Raw genomic sequence first — 15,314 nt, forward strand, 5'->3', positions numbered from 1 at the left:
GTCATGAATCCAAAAACACAAGCTGTAGGTGCTAGATGTTATAAAACTTATTTTCTCGTCTTACATACTTCTCAAGAAGACCTATGCTTTGTTGAAATGAATATCTCATGGACCAAAAACTGACCACAAACAGAAAAACAGCAACCTGTAACCAAAATTTTTTAGAATGACAAAAGCTTTGGTTATTGTTTACTCAGACAATATTGCTGGTCCTGATATCCTATATTTGCCTAAACCTGTTTTAAGTGAATAAGTCCATAAAATTATTACTCGTTTTATGTGGCTGGAATTTTTGTTGGTTCCAGGTAAGTTATGGCTTCTTAATCTCGTAGATAATATTTACTGTTTTACTGATACTAGGATTTTAGGAGGGATGTTTGGATTTTATTTTAGTGTTGCTTATGTTTTGGCTGTGACTATTAGCAACTAATGGGGTCACAAATAAAATAAGGGATCGATTGAATACATTTTAGGATTTAACATGAACGCGTATTTTTTATTACTTTCTTTTAATTTCTTCTCAGATCATGATACATATTTGATACTCTTTATTCCCGAGACATTTTTTCTGTTAACCAATAGCCTTTGGTTCTTACTTGTACTGGATTCACGATTCTTCTGATATTGATATTTTAAGGATTCAGGGATAATGATAACGCTGCCCTGGCCAAAGTTCATAGTCGAATTAATGTTCTAACCACGGCTCTCTCTTTAATTGATCATTTTTACGCTTCAGAATGAAAGCTGTGCAACTGTCTGTCATATACCTTTCCATTTTCATAAGCGTTTACTGGAACTATGGTGAGTGGTTACTTTGAAACAAACTGTCACTGTAGTCCTAGACTACAAAGCCGTAACATAAACTCAGCCTCAGGATGAACGTTATTTGCACGGTGCCTCTTACACTTTAATTTTCCATTATAAGAACTAGAAGTTTAAAATGAGAAATATCCAGGGCCGGGTTGCTCAACACACAATTAACCTAACCAGGGGTTAATGTAAATTTTTAACTCAGTTTATAACTGTGCAAAGGGAATTTATTATTTTGAATTTTGTCCTGTTAGTTTCGAGTGATATTGAGATACGAACTAACAAAACGTTAAATATCATATGCGCTCTAAGCCAAGGTTGCCTCTAAATCCTATAATAACGTTAGCCCCCTTTTCGAACCCGGCCCAGTTGTTCAGTTACTCACTACGTATTGGAAGATCTCATGCTATAAAAACTGGAAAAAATGAAGAAAATGAAAACCTAGTGTAAATACTGTGTAAATTTGTAAAATTCACATGGGGTAGAAGGAAAACAATTATGTTCAGAGGAAGATTGGCTCTCGGGAAAAACCGAGAACCAAATCCAGTTGACAGCATAGTGGAGAAGTTTGAATGGAAAAAGGTTCATATACGTAATCGTAAGTTCTTAATATGTTCTTCTCTTGATAAAGTCCAAACAACAAAGCGAGGCTCAGTGAAGGGTACTAAAAAGGACCAGTTCACCATAACGGGAAATGGAACAACTAAAGGAGGTAAAATGAAGATATTCGTTCACGTGCAGACTACTGGCAAAAATCCAAATAAAGCAGTGCCAGGTAAAAAACAAGGGAAGGAAGCTCCCAATGTAAAACTTGGTCAGTCTGGTGAAACTCCGAGTCCATCACCTACAACGACACCACCGATGTCTACTCAGGTCACATCCGCATCACCAAAACCCAAGAAAGGGAAACACTTTCAAGTCACACCGAAACCACCAATCAGTGGCAAAATCCAAAGCCTGAAACCCAGCCAAAGTAAGAAACTCGCACCAAGTCAGAGTATGAAAAAACATAGTGAAATAAAATCGGTATCAAGTTCAGTAAATAATGCAGCGAGCTCCACTGTGGACTCTGCTAAAGTCACACCAACACCCTCTGCGAATCTTAAGTCCTCTTTAACGACCAGTACTGGTGTCCTTCCCTCTCCTAACTCTGCAATGTCCACGCCTTCGCCTCAGTCCAGCGGAGCGGTGCCAGTGCAGAGCAAGCAAGCAGCTACAAGTGGCTCACCCGGATCCTCATCGCAACCTACAAACAAGCAAACTAAAACTAGTCGGTCATCGGCATCTTCACCGCTACCTGATAAATCTTCGAGTCAGGTCTCAGTGCAGCCAAGTACTACAAAAAGTGTAGCTATTCAATCTTCATCTATGTCCACTTTAGCTCCTTCTTTATCTGTGCCATCAGCTGTAATCTCTTCAACTCCTCTTTCCATTACCCCAAGTGCGTCAAAAACAGTAGTTAATCCAGCTTCATCTCCCGCTAGTCTTGGTCCTTCCTCGACACTGCCATCAAGCGCTGCAGTTACCCAGACATCCTCTCTCCTTGGGTCCAGTCCTTTCTCCTCTCCTGGATCAACCATTTCACCATCAAAGTCTTCCCTAACAAACACAGTAGCTACGAAAAACCCAACAACTTCTCCTGATTTTACATGTAAGTGATTTATTTCCTCGCAATTTTTTTTTAACCTTTAAAATCTGTCAGTTTATATATCTGCGCGCATGCACTCCTCAGCATACGAACAGCAACCGTTCAATGCCAGTTAAATTACAAAGAAACCTTGGTGAATCTGAATCCTGTCACTAGAAATCTTAGATATCGTGAAAAGGTGTACCAGAAATAATTGTGTGGTTTGATATACTGACCACCAATACTGAGATCGAGCGACTTGAACAAAACCTTTTGATGATCTCGTTAGCTGGCTTTAACATCGCTATGTTTCTTCGTAACGCCACGAGGGATACCATAGCATGTTCCCAAAGAGAGCTACACTAACATCAAGGAATGCATGTGGAACATCTTTTCCCTTAATTTGTCAATAGGTGTTCAAACCATTCGAGAAGTGACATCATCATACACTTGAGTCATGACTAATTACATAATACAAATATTTAGCCAAGCCTAAAACTGTAGCTCAAGTTGGTAATAGCCCTCTACTTTGTTGAAACTCTCAGCAAGCTCTAGAAGAGTTTATTGACAACAATTGAGGGACCAGTAATTTTATTAGTTGGGAGAAAACTATTAGCGAGGGATTTGTTTTTGATGTTATAATTGTTTTACGTTCGTTCAATACCTGAAGTCTTGAACTGATCCTTTCTCACAGTTTCCCGAGACGAGCATATAGCCCTGGATGAACACAACTTCTTCCGAAACTTACATAAATCGGTTCCACTCAGTCTTAACAAAGATATGGTATTGGAGGCACGCAAGTTCGCCAAAAAGATATCTGTCACTGGAAACCTCACACATGAATCGCCTGATAAACTGAAGCAAATAGGTCAAGGAGAAAATCTTGGATTGGTATGTTCTAAGGTTGAACTCTCAGCTGCGCGGGTTGTAAGGAAAGTCATAGACACATGGTAAGGTTTACACAAATAAAGATACCCTACAGGAATTCTGTTATTGTATTTTATCGAAAATCGCTGAATTTACATATGCACTGTGATGGTGCAAGATAGTAAGGTATCAAAAAAGCACTTTGACAATCCCTAGACGCACTGCTCACTCACACGGCGTTCAAAAAAGATTTTCAACGATGAATTTGCAACCTCCGTTTGACGTTCGTTGGAGACATATCCAGGGGTGAAAAGCGGTTTTCAAGAAATTGGGGTCTTTCACAAATATGTCTCATTTTCGCGACAAATTCAAGACGTTTAAACCATGATAAGGGGTCTGCATGTGAGGAATTACACAATAGAAAATTCAATTCAAAGAGCATTTACAGGTCCGAACAGGTATCTACTAGGAAAGAGCAACTCGATTTTATTTCTAATTTCCTGCTCTTATTCCACTTGTAGGCACAGAGAGGCGTGTAAATATAACTTTCAAGATCCTGACCCGATGTCAAAAAAAGCAGCCCATTTCACGCAGCTTGTGTGGGGTGCTTCCAAACAACTCGGCGTCGGTGTTGCTGCGGCAAAAAATGCGGAAAAAAACTGCATCTACGTTGTTGCTCGTTACAAGCCTATGGAAGCCTTAAAGACCAAAGAGCAGCTTAAGACTAATGTTAAAAAAGGATTATTTGATGCTTCAATAGACTGTGCCGCTACCTCAAAGAAAAAGTTTTTTATCGCTGTTTAAAATCATTGATTCTTTTCCGCTTGGTCGCCGAACCTTACTCGTTAATTGGAGGGTATTGTTAAAAAAACGCGTCAGTCAAAAGCATAGTGTAAGAAGAATAAACCGTAAAATTCTAACTAATGACTTTTTGTTGGTTATTGTAACATCAAAAGAAATGTGAAGTACCGCTCCTAATTAAGTATCGCTCTAAATTTCTTGAATTGCTATCGAATTTCAAAGATTCGTACTCTTGAATTGCAATGTTGATATTCATAAGGGTTCAGATCCCCTTTAAATTTATCTACAATTAGTGAGTGTCAAATACTTGTCAAAGTAACAAATTCTGTGAATTGGAGCGAAAATTAACAAGCAATGATTTATTTTAACAGTATTCACAACAGGTTCTACTGGCTATGGTTTTCTCGAAGCTCTTAACTGGTCAGGGAATGTCAAATACTTTATTGCGGCTCAGTGGTTCACAAAGGCTCAGTACGTAGAGCAGGCAACCGTCAGTTTTATATTGTCTTTTCATGGTAAAGCGATGTAGATTGTCGAGTGGCTATAAAAGTTGATAAAATAAATGAGGAGATGATGAAATATGCAGAGCAGATCACTAGGGTAATGAATGAAGTTTCTGGCTCACAAATGATGATTAAAAGCTGTAACTATTTTTTGCTTTGCCCGCAGTGATCTTTAAATATAAACAAGCTAGGCAACCCATCGTGATTCGCTCGCAGCACCTACGAAATACGACATTTTAAAGTTAAGTGTAGTTACCATTTTGAAACTTCGACTTTCTTGTAGAAGCTTGCTGAAATTTTCTCCGTCCACAATCAACTGTTCTATTTATGTCAATTGCCAACGAAGGTTTTTCTTTGTTTTGTGTTTATCCCAAAATATCACATTCCTTTTTTCGTTTTAAATTCTTTCACCCCCACCAATAAATTAATTATAATGAGTAGAAGTTACCGGGCATAACTTCAAGGTTTGTGGACGGCTGAGTAGTGAACCTCGACTTCACTCCTCAAGGTGGCCGGTCTAAGATATAAAGTTGGGAGACCAGAAATGACGATGATTAAATTTCACCTTTGAATACCTTCACCTGCTGATATTGGTGGCACAATGTCGGATGGGCGTGACTACTAAAAAACTTTACGACTGTTAGAAAAAGAGACAAACATGACATCATGGTAATCACCAACACACCGAGAACTATGTTCCGTTTATATGCGTTGGGTAGTTAATTGGTGCCGTTAGAGTGATGTCCCCATAGACATCGTTTATATAAAGGTAAGTCGAATTTTCTTCGAGTAAACGAAAGTGACAATTTTAATTTATTATTTATTTGATACTATTTACAAATACTTATTTCTTTCGTAACCTTGACTCAAATAGAAAATTTGTTTGGATTCGGAGGGGAGTTAAAGGCATCATTATTCCATCAGCCTTCAGAGCGTCGCTTCAGAAAAAACAAGTGCACAAGCCCCCAAAATAGAACCACTTTTTGTTGAAGTATTTTACCGTTTCAATAACATGTGAAATCAGAATAAATTATATACTTTTCCCAATCCAAGACTAGAGGAACTGAGAGAATGAAACATTGTATTTTGAATGTTTGAAGTTTATAATGACGTTCCGTAGAATTGCAAGAAAGCTGTCTTTCATGGGTGGATCTTAGAGCAAATATCATGAAAACGAGGAACGGTGGTTTATTGTCACAAATTAATTTTGAGTCAGATTCATTTTTTTATTCTTTTTTTTCTTCGAACGCAAAGGAGGAATCACTGGATGCACGTTCTAGTAAGAATTTGGGTCAGCATGGGTGTATTCACGTTCCACCACACAATGTGGGCATGTATTTTGCACTGTTTCGTGGTTACACTGGGTAGCACAATTTCCGCTACAACAGGTAAATAGAATGATATCGCGGTAGAAGGTATGAACTAATAATTTCTTGCTTAAGATGCCCTTCCACAATCCTGTCCGTAAGATGTAATATCTTCATCGCATACCAAAGTATCCTGACGAATTTGCAAGAAAATTCATAGCAACTAGAAGGGAAATTACACTACCCGTACTGCACAATTATAAATTTCATTCATCTCTTCAGCTACGGCCTCTGGATTATCTCTGAGAGATTTTGACAAGGTGGATAAATTTGTCCCGGAATCGATATCAGGAAAACAAAGGATGACAATACCGCATTTTTTACAAAAGTTTAACGGAGATTATTCACTGAGTTCTGCTTTGAGATTGCCGTTAAAGCACAGGATAATTTCACAGAAGTCAAACGCTTCGAAAACACAGTTGCATCATCCTTCAGGTAAGAATTCATTGCCTTTCTACAAGGTGAAGCAAGAAGTTAACGGCAGGTTACAAAATGGGTATGACAATAAGCAAATGCAAGACCTTGGACACCAGAGAGGGAGGAATGGCAATAATAATACCAGTAACACCCACAAAGCACTTGAAATGGTAGGACCACCTCTTACCCTCAATGCTCAATTGAAAGGGCGCAATACAACTCACAAGGGTAGGATGGGGGAGTTGTTTCACTCATCAAAAGGTCCTGTTATACCAACCGCAAGGGTTGTAGGAAGAAAACCAAAGAAAGACAGTCCTCTCACGAGTTTCAGCAACAAAAGATTGCCTCTCACAAAGCAATTGAAGGACGCATCAGCTCTAAGAGAGAAGACACCTTTAGACGAAGAAATAATCGTGATGGGAGCGCCATTAATATTCTCTAGAGGAAATAAAAATGTTCTCACCATCTCAAAACATACGGAAGGAAATGCAAGTAACATTTTTCGGAATAGAACTACTTCCTTTCATCAGAAAGCTTATACCCCTCAGAAAATTCAAAGAGTGAATAAGACAAAAACGTCTCTGAATCAGTTGGCTTTGCATACCAATACGACACTTAGAAATGACAAGGAGAGTAGTTTAGCAATGAGTCCTAAAAACATCCAAAATCACACCCCTTCTGCTGGGAGTTTCCACAAACAAGAAAATAATAAAATGGAAAATCTCTTGAGACACAACCGAAATAAAACTTCAAATCAAAGCGGAAGTCATAAAGAAACATTTGGAAATAGAACAGTAGCAATCGCAGGTAATTTTCTTTCTAATAACGTAAGTTTAAAGCATCTTGACTCGGCTTACTTTGACAAACAAACATTTTCTAAAAGTGGGAATCAACTCCAGAGCATAGAACAGAAACAAACAGACTTTAACTATGAGACTGAACAGGGCTCTAATGCTATTATTAAAGAAGAAAGCCTTGGTAATAATGCTTCTGGTCACCAAGAATACAACGCAAAAGAAAATCACGGCAGTGAAGAAACCGACTCCATATCCACAGATAAGGTTGGTTACGGACAAGAAAACCTTCCACCTTTTCCTGAAGAAAATCCTGAAGAAAAAGACGTCGAAGATTTGCAAATTGCCAACGATGATAGTAGTAACGTAAGCAACGACCGTGAGGAAGGAGAAGCGGATGGTCAGTTTCAAGGTAAAGCGATAACCCCAGCTTCAAACCAGAGGTACATGCCAGTTGATGACTTTGGATCACCTTTTTATGGAAACGAGACAGGTAATTAAAAGCGTCTTTTGAAGTTTGACTAGGAATCTTGATACTTATATAGACTCCTAATAGCTAACGGGAGTACACTTGTAACCTTAAAGGCAGGATTATTATTCATCAGTGCCTTTAATCATAATTACCTCATATTTCCAATATGATACGTAGCTGTTTTAAGATCAAATTATATTTCACGTCTGTTTCCGCTACTTTGCTTGGTTTGCGTTCAAAATTAGTCGCCATTGTGAAATGGAACGTCCGTTGACCTTCATTTCACAGACGAGTACTTTCAGAGAGACGCCCTTGCCGCTCACAACAGGTATCGAGCCTTACACAATGCTCCTCCTCTGCAACTAAGCCAAGAGCTGTCCGCGGAGGCTGAAAAGTTTGCCAAAAAACTAGCTAGAATGGGTGTTGCGCACCATGAACTAAACCGTAACCTTCGGAAGGAGGGTGAAGGTGATAATGTGGCAAGAGGATGCAGCGAGTGGGGAGGATTGACATCTGCTGGAGCTGTCCATAGATGGTGAGTGTGTGCATCTCATTGCGCATGCGTAAAGTTGCACAAGTAGACCGGCTGAAAAGTCTTTTCTGATTTCCTAAATATTTTTTGGGGCCTAAAAGCATACAGTATACTTTCGCATACGTTTATTTGTTGAAGAGAATCCTTTATTTTGAAAAGGGTTGGAAAAATAATTAACTTTTCTTAGCGTTTCACTAAGTATCGCCGGATATTCTGGAATGTAAAGCAGGCTTTCAATTCAAGCAAGCACCATGAAACGCAGTTTAAACAACCTCTTTGTTACTCAAATGTTTTTAAAAAAATTAACTTCAGGTATAGCCAAGTCTGTTATTTTAACTGGAGCAAGAGCGCCATTCAACCCGAAGCCAAGAATTTCATGCAGTTAATATGGAAAGGAACCAGTCACATGGGAATAGGAAGAGCATTTGGCAAACGCCGTAGCCTACCCTGCACTTTCATCGTAGCACGCTACAGACCTGGTGTGATGAATGCATTCGAAATGGACAGTAACGTAGATAAGGGTTCATTCCTGTCTTCATATTGTAATGCGGATAAGGACGAAGGCTTAATGTCAACAGGATATCCAAGTACATTTTTCCAGGAGGGAGCTGCTAAACAAGATAACCAACCATTTCCTGAAGCTCAATCTCTTGGTAGTTTCCAATACACCGCAGATCCTCCAAGTAGCGTATCGTTCGTCCCTCTGGGTCCATGGGAAAAAACTATGGATACACAAGATGTGCGAGACTTATCGCAGGTACAAGCCAACACCAAGACATTTTACAGTTTGTCACCTCGTGTAAATTTACCAGAAGCTACCCTTGACGACGATATGGGCAATGAGGATGATGTCTCGATCACGGGAGATGATGATGACTGGAGGAGGACATATAAGTCACCCACGGATAATGATGACATAGTCATTGATGCAAAGAAGTCTACAATAAAGAAGACAGAAAAAACCTCTCGAAGAAAGGAATGAACATTAAAGGCAAAGACAATTTAATATACACTTAATGTATGGTCCCAAGGGAAACAGTTTTTGTTTCGAGGGAAAACAAAACTAACTAGTTTCCCGCGGGACCATACATTAAGTGCTTTGTTATATATTTGGACTTTCCCTCAAACAATCATATGGAAAAAACAAACAAACAAAAACCGCGCAACTTCTTTACTAACAATCGTCAATCCTGCTGAATGAATAAGTCCTAACTTAACTTCAAATATTTCGAAGTATATGGAAAAGTAAAACATGCTTTTTATAACCTCAATAAGGAATACAAAATCATTTGGAATTGTAACAATTGAAGGTAACATTTGCTCCAGAATAAACTTTAATATTGTTTTATTCGGCGCGCGGGCAACAACTGCGCAATTGTATCCCGGTCGGGATCCATTTGAATTTGATCAGTAGCACGTGACCAAGAATCAACCAATCACCGTGTTCGTTTTGTTGGAGAAAGTCTAGGTATATAACAACAACAATTATGACCGTACTGGAGCCCTTATGATCACGTGGTTAGCTAGGCGTCAAAACATTCTAAATGTTCACAAGTGATCTCTTAAATCATCACTAAGATTTTATTCTTTTGCCAGGCATAATATTCAAGGAGCAAACTTTCGTCATGGGCCAAATTTGATTCCAAACCTATACGACAGAAACTTTCAACTCCCTCAAAGGAATCCTATCAAAACCTTAATATTACTTACCTTTGAGGTTATAGCGGCAGGCTGTAGACTACATTGTACGTTAACATGCTCTAATTTAAATAAATGAAAGAAACTGTGGTTCTGCGTTGGTGGGGTGTATTATTAGATAATTTTGTTTTACTGAGTCAGTCAGTATGTGAATGAAAGTGATCCTCGCAGTAATGCACAACTACTTGAGCAGTATTGAAAACAAGGCCTGAAAAAAACATTTAGGCCTGCACGGAATTTGAACCCATGACCTCTGCAATACCGATGCAGCGCTCTATCAAATGAGCTAACAAGCCAATTGGGAGCTGGTCATTATGTAGGTTCCAAATAAACCCGTGAAGTGATGAATAAACGGCTAAGAATATATGAAAGTCATATATTTGAACTGCGGATAAAGACGTGAATGAAAGTGATCTTCGCAATAATGCACACTACTTGAGCAGTAGTGAAAATAAGGCCTGAAAAAAACATTCAGGCTTGTACGGGATTTGAACCCATGACCTCTGCGATACCGGTGCAGCGTTCTACCAACTGAGCTAACAAGCCAACTGGGAGCTGGTCATTATGTTGGTTCCAAATAAACCCGTGAAGTGATAAATAAACGGCTAAGAATATATGAAAGTCATATATTTGAACTGCAGATAAAGACGTGAATGAAAAATTAGAGCAGATAAGATATCATTTCAATCAATAAGAGGGGAACATATTTGACGCAGAAATAATTTATCCCCCTCCCTATCTCTGATGCATTATGGGAAGTGTGAGTGGTTTTCAAGGAAGGCAACAGTGAAAACGAATTCACCAAGAAAGGTAAGAAATTATATATCTGAAACACAATAATCTTACGCTTTCTTGAACCAAAACTATGGTTACCCCAGTTTAAAGGGAAAAGCGATTAACTGCGTCGATAGGATACTAAATTCAATTTAATGTTTTGATTATCTTAGCCAATTCAACCGGCTTACAAAGTCAATAACCCAATGCACACAAATAATGGGCTTAACATGATTTTAGATCAAAGGAAATTTCTTCATGTTTTTCAATGGCAGTCGCGATATTTTCTGAACTTTTTTACCACGGACCAAATCAGTTTTTGCAAATTTCTGATTCTACCACTTGACCCTTCGTAGGAAACCCGTCTAACACCAATATACTAAAAGAGCTTTCTGTTACTGGTGTTGGTAGAATGCCTACAGAAATATCGATACGTATCTCCGATATAGTTTAAAAGACATTTTTTTCTAAACCCCCTCTAAGCACCACCCAGCAGACTTAAGGAAATTTATTTAGGTTTATAAAAATTATTATATCAACTATGCTATCCACACATACCTGGGAGTTAGTTTGAAAGAACTTTTCTGTTAGAAGCATTTAAATTATATTTCATTCTTATTATATTTAAGAATTCTTCCTTAGACCGAAAACTTTTTTGTCGCCTGAAGAAAATAAGAATAGTTGCATATCTTTAATTGCATATGTTTATTCACCACGGGTCATCTGTAGTAACTAGAGATTTTGCTTGTTGTCATATTTACGAAGCTGGTGTGCAACAGGTTGTAGAGGCCAGCAAGATTTCCGTCTAGGCGGTTTCCTTATGAAGTTCTTGTAACCATTAGTCAATAACTTATCTACGAGTTGCATTTCAATTAATTTGCTTCGTCACTTAACGTTTGTCTAAAGTTCACAGCTGCTTCACCATTGGAGTTTCGAGCAGTCAGCTAGCGTCGCTTGGCTAGAATACCTGTTAGAACATCTTGGTGACAAAAAATATCGTCGGTCCAAAAATAAGTGCTTGTCTGCGGAGAATCTTAGACGTTTAGACCAGACAAGAAATGATTTATTTTTTCACTTTTTCTGAGAATGTCAGCAGCTTCCATTAATTGATTTTTAGCACAATAAACAATCTTTAGTCGGAAAAGTAAAAGATGTTAATTTTCACTTGCAAAAAACTCAAACTCTACAAAAACGTCAACGTCTTCATGTCGTTCTTCTTAAGGAAGACGCCATCAAACAATGATACTGACCCTATGCGTGATTTTCGTCTCTACGAGATCAGCTGCGGCAGGTAAGAGTCAAAGCGATGTAACTTAACTGATATCAGTGAGATCATCTTCAGTTAAACTGTTTTTCCGACCTGTTAAAGAGCTTATTATGCATCTACTTAACGTGTACTTCATCCAGAGACGAGAAAGCAGCCCATAGTTTGGGTCCTTTACTCGCAATTATAGTGAGGGCCTCTTTTCAAGATGAAGAACAAAAGATGTCAATTAAATGTAAACGTATGCCAATATGTGTAAAAGAAAATATGAGCTTTACTTATCATTTGACCATGAAATGCTTTAATTAGCCTTCTCGATCTCATATGATCAAACTAAAAGTAGAACCTTTTTCTAACATACCGACTTCTTTTTAAAAACATGTTCGATGAGCGAGAATAAGGAAGAGGGAGAATTTAGAGCTCTACATTAGAATAACGAAACAAAAATTTTTTCATTTGTATGGGACACAGAAATAATCTGAGGAGGAATCGATTTCAAGAACTTCGTTTTTTGCTTTGCCAGTGAACTACATAGACCTCTGTCGTGAATCAGGCCCACCGCTAGATTCATGTTTGACACAAGTCCTGAATACTGAACACTAAGTCATTCAAAATTTTACTCAAAGTGCAGTCGATACTGCTGCTCTGATGTAAATTAGCACCTCTGTTTGACAGTAAATCTATGTTTGCAGCATCACTGGGGTATGGAAACATGAAAATCGAAGGAACTGGAAAAATAAGTCCTGATCAGACATCCATGGATATACACTTTGAAATAGCAAACGTCAAGAAGACCCAGCTATCAACATCAACAAGCTTTGGCATGAAGCCAGCACCTCTGCCAATTGCGGTACAACCTGACGCACATGCCCCGAAGCCATACTCGTTTAAAGACAAGTGGTATCAAACAGACAAACCGTCTTTTGGGATAGAAACAGGTAAAAGCTATCCTTTTAAGTGGCCTCCTTGGTCTCTTTTTGCCATAGCTAGGCGGAAGGGACGGCTGCGCAGGCTAAGAAAATACTGTCCCTTGCAACTTCCCGCGAACGCATAGGTAAAAAACGCGTTTTGAGGTATAATCAATTTAAAACTCTAAGGGCCGCTTATTTATACAAGTTCTAACCTAAACCGCGGTTTTACGCTAGTAGTGGGCCTCAGGGATTCTCTATAAGAGGGTTGATTTAATTGACCAAATGTTGTTCCACTATCAACTTTCAGTCCTCTTGACAGTGTTCACAAAAATAAATGCTCTGAAATACGCGAGCCTCGTATCCGCCCTCAGTTATATGTCATCAGTTTCCTGTTCGTTTACTATTGTGCTTTCCTTATACTGTCAGGTGTAACATTTACGTTCTAGCAATTGCTATCGGTACCAGTTACATCCCACGTTATATCCTGGATATTTTCCTCTCGTTTTCCTTTCATATTACACGCAGATAGAGAATTTCTGAAGTCAGCACTGGAGTCTCATAACAGATTTCGAGCAATCCATAACTCGCCCCCTCTTAGAATCAACATGAAGATGTCAAGGGAAGCTGAACAATTTGCAAAGAAACTTTTAAAAAGGGGTGCAAAGAACCAACCAATGATGCACGAGGACGTTCTTGTCCTGCGCAAGGAAGATGAAGGAGAGAATTTAGCATCAGGAGGAAGCGGCTTGGGTGGACTGACTGCGTATGGCGCAGTAAAAAATTGGTGAGCCATGCAATTTCTAGATGGCTCAATCATTTTACTCTCCCACCGACGCATTACCATAGTTTCTTTGGATAGTTAATCAGAATGAATTCCACAAGAGATCAACTGTTTCTGGTATCTTTAAGTAGCACAGGTGCAAATGACAAAAATGAGGAAATTTCGATCTGTTGATGAGTACCATAAATCTTGAGTCAGTACCAGAAAAAAATACCTATGCCCTCTTTAAGATAATGCTACTATTAACACATGTATATGCAACAGTTTCTGAATCGAAAAAATGTTTTAGTTGACCCACTGGATCGGAGATGGAGATTTTTTCAGAAGTAACCAAGCTTTGAGAATCGAATGATGTTGAAAATACTGATACTAATACTTTAAGTGTTCTTGAAACTCTTATTTTCATGATACAGAATAGATTTGGGAATTACGACAGCAATGATGTGTAAAAAAAAAGCTCAACATTGTTAATTTCACAAACTTTGTCTTTTAAAGGTACAACGAGGTTTGCACTTACAACTGGGGCAAAGGCGGTTATGAGCCACAAGCTGCTCACTTCATGCAAGTCGTTTGGAAAAATAGCACAGAATTTGGAATCGGAAAAGCGGAAGGACAGAGAAATGGTCGACGTTACACCTACATAGTGGCGCGTTACAAGCCAGCCATCAGATACGACACTATGGAAAACGTGCTGAAGGGCAAGTTTAATCCATCCTATTGTAAACCGAAGCCTACCTTTTCACTGTCAGATGGAAATCAAAGCAGGCCTAGATCAAAAGTGCGACCAATCTTTGTGGCTCGTTTTCCAAAACAACCCGTTTATGCTCACAAGAAGCCAGCGATTTTACATAAATCATATTCCTTGAATAGGAGCAGGATTAATCAAAAGGAAATGGTAAACCGGTCGGCAGGTTCGTATGACTCAAACAATGCCAAGTACAATGAGAGATACTTAAAGGCTGTAGGCAAAGCAACTCACTACGCGCAAGGTCATCTGAACGATAAACTAAGCTATTACGCCGGAAACTCCTGGAGCGCAAACACCGAAAACCGATCGTCTACGACAGCGTCCGAGTATTTCCCGAAGCAAGCCGAAGTTCTAGAGGAATTCTTCGAGGGAGACGACCCAGATAAAGAAAAATATTATCAAGGAAATGGAAAATATGGAACTGTAGAAAGCATGAGGCATAGTCTCATACCCGTTATGAACAGTGAGGATGCCGAGATTGACGATGACCCATCTGAAGAAGAACAATCAACAAAAAGGCTCCCACTTAAACAATCTTAGAAGAATTTGCCAGTTGCACTCTAGAAATGTATTTATAACACCTTGGAAAATAAGGCACTAGATATAGAGGTGCAATAAATCACATAAACTCATAAAGGTTTTTTCTTCTTTTTTAATCAACCCACAAATCTTTCCTCAGGGAAACCCCTTTTTAAATTCCAGCCATAAACACAACTGTGCTTTGAGCAATCTAATCTACTGAATGCCAGACTGGATATTCATTCCCTCCCATTTAAAAAACGCGCTCGAAAAGTAAGATACGCACATTTTTTGGTAAAGAACCAAAACCATCTTATCAACTAACCAACTTACCATCTTACTAACTTACCATCCCTCTTATTCTATTGTTTGGTATGTCTGCATCTTTTCTATCAAGTCATATCACTTAGATATATTTGTTTTGCTATA

The 15,314-nt window shown here is 38.7% G+C and overlaps 2 protein-coding genes across 3 annotated transcripts; both read left to right on the forward strand.

The window, feature by feature from the left end:
* Positions 1-5,274: 5,274 nt before the first annotated feature.
* LOC131798024 (uncharacterized) lies at positions 5,275-9,960 on the forward strand. 2 transcript variants are annotated; one of them, XM_059115693.2, is made up of 6 exons: positions 5,275-5,377; positions 5,863-5,996; positions 6,198-7,199; positions 7,449-7,679; positions 7,947-8,193; positions 8,503-9,960. In XM_059115693.2, exons 2-6 carry the CDS (start codon positions 5,876-5,878, stop codon positions 9,170-9,172), a joined length of 2,271 nt encoding a protein of 756 aa, XP_058971676.2. In that variant the 5' UTR covers positions 5,275-5,377; positions 5,863-5,875; the 3' UTR covers positions 9,173-9,960. The 2 variants fall into 2 exon arrangements, with proteins under 2 accessions (XP_058971676.2, XP_058971675.2); XM_059115692.2 differs by having other exon boundaries at positions 6,198-7,679.
* A 707-nt stretch (positions 9,961-10,667) lies between these two features.
* LOC131798050 (uncharacterized) lies at positions 10,668-14,906 on the forward strand. Its single transcript, XM_059115720.2, has 5 exons — positions 10,668-10,698; positions 11,885-11,953; positions 12,619-12,864; positions 13,363-13,621; positions 14,114-14,906. Exons 2-5 carry the CDS (start codon positions 11,902-11,904, stop codon positions 14,904-14,906), a joined length of 1,350 nt encoding a protein of 449 aa, XP_058971703.2. The 5' UTR covers positions 10,668-10,698; positions 11,885-11,901.
* Positions 14,907-15,314: the final 408 nt, after the last annotated feature.

This window comes from Pocillopora verrucosa, chromosome 3, assembly GCF_036669915.1.
Source record: "Pocillopora verrucosa isolate sample1 chromosome 3, ASM3666991v2, whole genome shotgun sequence".
Taxonomy (NCBI): domain Eukaryota; kingdom Metazoa; phylum Cnidaria; class Anthozoa; order Scleractinia; family Pocilloporidae; genus Pocillopora; species Pocillopora verrucosa.

Bases quoted from the DNA above. Each gene is read 5' to 3' on its own strand.
- LOC131798050 (XM_059115720.2), top strand. From the start codon at position 11,902: ATGATACTGACCCTATGCGTGATTTTCGTCTCTACGAGATCAGCTGCG. The intron at 12,865-13,362 runs GTAAAAGCTATC...TATTACACGCAG, and splicing joins GTCTTTTGGGATAGAAACAG to ATAGAGAATTTCTGAAGTCA. The intron at 13,622-14,113 runs GTGAGCCATGCA...TGTCTTTTAAAG, and splicing joins TATGGCGCAGTAAAAAATTG to GTACAACGAGGTTTGCACTT.
- LOC131798024 (XM_059115692.2), top strand. From the start codon at position 5,876: ATGCACGTTCTAGTAAGAATTTGGGTCAGCATGGGTGTATTCACGTTC. The intron at 7,680-7,946 runs GTAATTAAAAGC...TTCATTTCACAG, and splicing joins TTTTTATGGAAACGAGACAG to ACGAGTACTTTCAGAGAGAC. The intron at 8,194-8,502 runs GTGAGTGTGTGC...AATTAACTTCAG, and splicing joins GCTGGAGCTGTCCATAGATG to GTATAGCCAAGTCTGTTATT.